A 6,009-nucleotide genomic window follows, 5' to 3' on the forward strand; every position below is an offset into this window, starting at 1 on the left:
CCTCTGGTTCTTTTTCTTGGAGGTTGAAAATGTTGAGCAAAATAGGCCTAATAATATCTAACATCCCTCCAAAGAATTGGTTTTGGGTGGAAAGTAACTTCTAAGCTATTTCACATTTTGAAGTCCCCACCTCATAAACAATGGTAGGCTATATTTCAATATTTGCCGTTTAAAAAAAAAAGTTTTATTAACCTTTATTTAACTAGGCTAGTCAGTTAAGAACAAATTCTCATTTACAATGATGGCCTACCGGGGAACAGTAAGTTAACTGCCTTGTTCAGAATGACAGATTTGGACCTTTTCAGCTCTGGGATTCGATCCAGCAACCTTTTGGTTACTGGCCCAACGCTCTAGGCTACCTGTCGCCCCTGTTATTGATATAGATGGCACCTATAGCCAACAGATAGAGTTTATTGCAAGTGTCCCATAATATGGAACATTATTATGCTTCTCTCTCATGTTATGAATACAAACTATATGTACTATTAGTCCTACCATCACAAAGCAAATCCATCCTGTGTTCTAGACCAGTGGTTCTCAAACTGTGGGGTGGCACGAGGAGTTGGCACGGGGCTCGTTTTTTTACTTTAAGGTACTCAGTCCGGCTTTAAGCTTTGTCTTGAAAGTTGAAATAGTAGAATGCACAAGGTGCAATTTCGAAATTGGGTAGTGCATTATCAGTTCCTTTTGTCATGTCAGTCATTGGATACCTAAAGAGAGCTTGTCCAGATCAACTAGTTCATGTCAGATACGTTTTTTTATTTATGTTTTTTAGCCCATAATGTTGTATTTTTTTGTCACTGAAATATCCCATGAATACACATTAGACATGACACAATGTACAGAATTGAAAGAAAATAAGCTTTAAACTTGGGGGGCACGAGATGCTCCCCAATGCTGGAAGGGGAGGCCCAAGTGAAAAAGTTTGGGAACCCCTGTATAGACCCCGTTGTGTTCATGAAAACTATGGAGCACAGGTGTTTTCCTTTCATTCTTTGAAATTATTCGTTTTCATCTTATTGAACTAATAGGCTACTGTGTATGTGGTGTGCAGCCTATTGGTAGGCCTACTTTGAAATGTATTCCCACCACAAAACACCCGCGTGCCAATGTGGGCGCATGAATTCCGAGGTTTACCAAACAGGCACGGAAGATAGGGACACCGTGGGCGAGCGAGTGGGTTAGAGAGGCTATTCATTCACCCCTCGCTCCTTGGCCCCGATGTGCCCTTTTCGCTTGCCTCCTTTTATTTGTCCCGTCGGCAGAGCGAGCCGCTCGAATGGGTCCTTTGGAATGGAACGAAAAGAAGAGGCGAATGCAGCTGTGACGTGGGCGTTGTTGTTCCATTCACTGCGCTCGCTATGGCAACCGGGCAGAGGCCAGGGAAAAATGCGCCCCTTCTCTTTGGACAGCGTCGCGAGGAGAGAGGCAGCTGGAGGGGCCGTGACAGTTAATATCCCACTGCTCCGAGCGCAAGCCACCATAAATATACAAAAACAATGGTTTTCTCAAAATGTAACCCTATAAAGACATTTTTTTGTATTAATTTCAAGGTCAAAAGATTATGGCGAATATTAATATATTTAAACAAAAAATAATAAACATTCGCACAAATGACATAGGCCTAGGCCATGGCTCTAATGCATGTATGCATTGAGTTTGAGGATGTTTCTCATAAATAGATCAATACTATTTAGAATAAATTACCTCAATCGAATAAATGTTTATTGACTCGTTTTTTCCACTGAAATAGGCCTAAGAGGCTATCCACTCTTTCTCAGTCAACACCAGCTTTTCACTCTGCTCTGTTAGTCTGCAGCGGGACTGCCAGTATTGTTTGGGAGAGTGATAGGGGCTTCTATAGAATCTCCCGTGACCAATGAGCGTGGTGCTGTCAGGGGTAACAACATCTGTCAACTGTTCTTGGCCAATAAAGAGCTGAGCGAGGCGGACCTCAGGTGTGCGCCTCTACGTCCCCTTGGCACCGCGCCCGTGAGATCGAGAGCGAAACCTAGCTAGCTGCCCGGTGGCGGAAAATAGTAACTGTCAAAGGCAGCTCCTTTAACGACAGAGCTATCACTCCGGCTCCGAGAGTTATGGCGACCGCAGCGTCCAACCACTACAGTGTCCTGACTACCGCCAGCAGCGCGCCGCGGCAGCACTCGGAGTCCGGGAGCATGCAGCAGGCAGCGGTGTATAGGGACGCGCACACCCTGCTCCAGAACGACTACACGCTACCGGGCAGCGGTCATCCGCTTAGCCACGCTCATCAGTGGATCACGGCTCTGTCGCACGGGGACGGGGCTCCGTGGCCGTCGAGTCTCCTCGGAGAGCAGGACGTGAAGCCCATTCTGCAAAGCGACCGAGAGGAGCTGCAGAATTCCGCTAGTCTGCAGCAACAGCAGCAGCGACACCCTCACCTTGCGCACCAGGCACATCACGACGCCAGGGCATGGCGAACAAGCACGGCCTCTACGCACATTCCCGGTATGGCTACATCTGATGGCCAGAGCCTGGTGTACTCCCAGTCTGGGTTCGGCCTGGGAGGACCAGAGCAGATGCACCACCACTCTCTGCAGGAGGAAGACCACCACAGCCACAGCCCACATTTGAGCGAGCATGGAGGCGGGGTACAGTCGTCCCTCTCTCACCACCAGCAAGGGGGACATCCGGAAAACTCGGACGAGGACACGCCGACCTCGGACGACCTGGAGCAGTTTGCCAAGCAGTTCAAGCAGCGGCGCATCAAACTGGGCTTTACCCAAGCTGACGTGGGGCTGGCGCTGGGGACCCTTTATGGAAATGTATTTTCTCAGACCACTATCTGCAGATTCGAGGCGCTTCAACTGAGCTTCAAAAACATGTGTAAACTCAAACCACTGCTTAACAAATGGCTGGAGGAAGCGGATTCCACCTCGGGGAGCCCCACCAGCCTGGATAAGATCGCGGCACAGGGGAGGAAGAGGAAAAAGAGGACCTCCATCGAGGTGGGCATAAAGGGGGCTTTGGAGAGCCATTTTCTCAAAAGTCCCAAACCAGGCGGCGCGGAGATCACCTCCATAGCGGACAGCCTGCAGCTGGAGAAGGAGGTGGTGAGGGTTTGGTTTTGTAACAGGCGGCAGAAGGAGAAGAGGATGACGCCCATTGGAGGACAGTTACCGGGAACGGAGGACATGTATGGGGACACACCACCTCACCACGGCGCTCAAACCCCGGTACAATGACCTTAAACCCGTTATAACACATGGACCCCTAAAGGATATGAATGCCCCCCTGTGTTTGTCTGTGCCGGACCAGTTAGCATTGGACCGTAGCCAGCCCAGTGCTAATGTTGGACCTATATGGAACACAGTGGGGATACCGAGTGTTAGAACTCGAGCACTACACCCCAGACACACAGAAATCGAGAGCTATGGGGAGTTTTCATGCAGTGGAGATGTGACACGCAATTTCTGGCTACATGGACCGTGGTTGGTGTGTGCTAACCAAAAAAGGTTCAATATCATTGACATCAAATCGATTTTATAGTCAAGGCGCCAATATGTCGTAATGTGTAAAAATAAAGACAGTATAGGCTGTGTGCACGAACCTACCCGCGGGAAACAGGCATAGAAGTCGCAGCCGACAGTCGGTAAATAAACGCCATCTTTCCCTAATAACAAAAGCAACGGGTTTAACACGGTCGAAGCTCAATACACCTGCTGCACCATTAAATAAAAGCCAATACTATCACCAGCATATTATTATTAGGCCTATTTTTATTATCATGGTAGGTATTATTGTAATAAACATTATTAGTCATGTTTCTATGACAAAGGCAAAGCATAGGCCTTATAGGCAATAGGCTAATGTTTATTTACATAGAACAGGGTCATAACGTATGCCTGCATGGACACATTGGGACATGGAATATATTGACATGTATTTTGAGATATATTGAATCAAGTTCATTTCAATTCAACATGTCATGATTAGTTTCAGTTTAACTACCTATATTTGAATTGCAGTTTGTTAATTACCATACAATAGTAAACACAGCATATCCTGTACTGTAGACAAAATTACCAAGGCACAATATGTCAGCTATAGTCTATAATTTGGTCAGATTGTATCCCAATAATAAATAAATAAATATCCCCAAAATTAAAGTATCCATAATTTTTAATATATCATAAAATAGGCCTACATAATAATAATAATAATAATAATACAGTAATAATAATTGTGTCTTGTGTATACCTTGCGAGACACACACCATGTATGAGGTCAAAATTAATTTAATTTTCTCTTGACACCTCATGTCATGTCCATCATGTGTACATTTCTGCGCGCCTGTTTACAGTAGCCTATGTCTTGTGTTTGTATATTTATTTGTGTTTCCAAAATCCTGTGATCAGAAAGACCGAGAGACTGTAAGGACCATACCATATCACTGAAGCCTGCCCTCTGCCTTCGTTTCGTAAGAAGATAATAACGGAATATATCTGTACCAGCTCTGTCTTCAGTGGCGCCAATTAATCTAGACAATGATTAATTCACCAAGAAGAATTGTTCGTGGGATGTAACTTACATTTGTTTTTGTATCGCTTTGTATGTTTGTTTGTTGAATTTTCTCTTGTCAGACCAGTGCCAAAGCACAAACACGTACGTGCACGTGCTCTTGTGCCGCTCAACTCGTGATATACATGTGACAGCATGCAGGGTTGGGGTCAACTTTGGCAATTCCTGGAGTCAAAATTGGTTCATTATTTCAAGAATTTCGATTTAAAATTGAATGGAATCAGGAGGAGGCAGATTCCGAATTTGAAATGGAATGACAGGAAATATAATTAAATTAATGGGAAATTCTCCACACACTGACATAAATTAGATCATTTGTATAGCTAATATTTGTGAACCAAATTGGTTTGAATAGCATTACATATTTTCGTTATTTACCTCAAAGTATAGGCACAACATCAACTTATATGATGTAGACTAAGGTACTTCAGTGAGATAATGTGACAAATAGCTATTAATAGCACTTATACTCACCTGGCCTAGTGGCACTGATATACAAAACAACTATTTCACTCATCATTGCATGGAAAATGTAACCTATAGGCTTAGCCTATTTATTGACACCTGACTCATCTAACGCCTATAATACGTATGAATTGTAAGCCTAATTGAAAAGGCTCCCTGGGAAAAATTCAAATTGATTAGGCCTGCACATTCAATACATTTAAGAATAGCTGAAATTAAATTCGTTTGAATTGTTTTTCCTGTCATTCAAATGTAAATGTAAATAATTATTTTTCTTGACCATTCAAATTCAAACTCATAATGCTGTATTGGATTTGAGTTTATCTAAGCATTCTGAATTGACCCCAACCCTATGACTGATCAAATGAATGGGGAAAAGAAATCAATAATTGCACAATTTCTATATTATGTTTTTTTGTCATTAAAATGTATTTGTTTTTTTTTATAATCCTTTTGTATTCTTCTCATATTCTTTTAGCTTGACGAATGGATCCCTACTGTCACGCACAACGCTGTACCAATAGTCTTGGCCGCGCGAGCCTGCATTACAATTATGGATTTTATAAATCTGTCTAGGTTGCACAAAATGTCCTTGAGCGGTTTCCGATAACTGTATATTATCACTGATTTGCACACATTGTCTTGTGAAAATAAATCGTGTCATTACAGAAGTAGCCAGTCAATAACATGTAGGCCTATACTAAGAATAACATTGTTTTTTTGACGTAATTTCTGTCTCCACAATTCCAGTCACCGTTTTCCTCATGTTGCACAGATGTAGGCCTACACATTAAACAACTGCGACAATTATAAAAAACAATTCGATTTTCGACGAAATATTGGTCTTTATGTAAAATAGATTATTAAAATATATATTTTAAATATCCAAATAGCTTACCTGAAATATATTTCAGAAAAACAGTATGCTATTACAAAATGTAGACAAAGGAACCAAACTTTTGTGACCAGTGCTCAACAGACGGT

The 6,009-nt window shown here is 42.9% G+C and overlaps 1 protein-coding gene across 1 annotated transcript; it reads left to right on the top strand.

Annotated features, from left to right (window-relative positions):
- Positions 1–1,756: 1,756 nt before the first annotated feature.
- pou3f2a (POU class 3 homeobox 2a) lies at positions 1,757–5,473 on the top strand. Its single transcript, XM_035775060.1, has one exon. It carries the CDS (start codon positions 2,097–2,099, stop codon positions 3,222–3,224), a length of 1,128 nt encoding a protein of 375 aa, XP_035630953.1. The 5' UTR covers positions 1,757–2,096; the 3' UTR covers positions 3,225–5,473.
- Positions 5,474–6,009: the final 536 nt, after the last annotated feature.

The sequence above is a fragment of the Oncorhynchus keta genome, chromosome 8 (genome assembly GCF_023373465.1).
Source record: "Oncorhynchus keta strain PuntledgeMale-10-30-2019 chromosome 8, Oket_V2, whole genome shotgun sequence".
In the NCBI taxonomy this organism is placed as follows: Eukaryota; Metazoa; Chordata; class Actinopteri; order Salmoniformes; family Salmonidae; genus Oncorhynchus; species Oncorhynchus keta.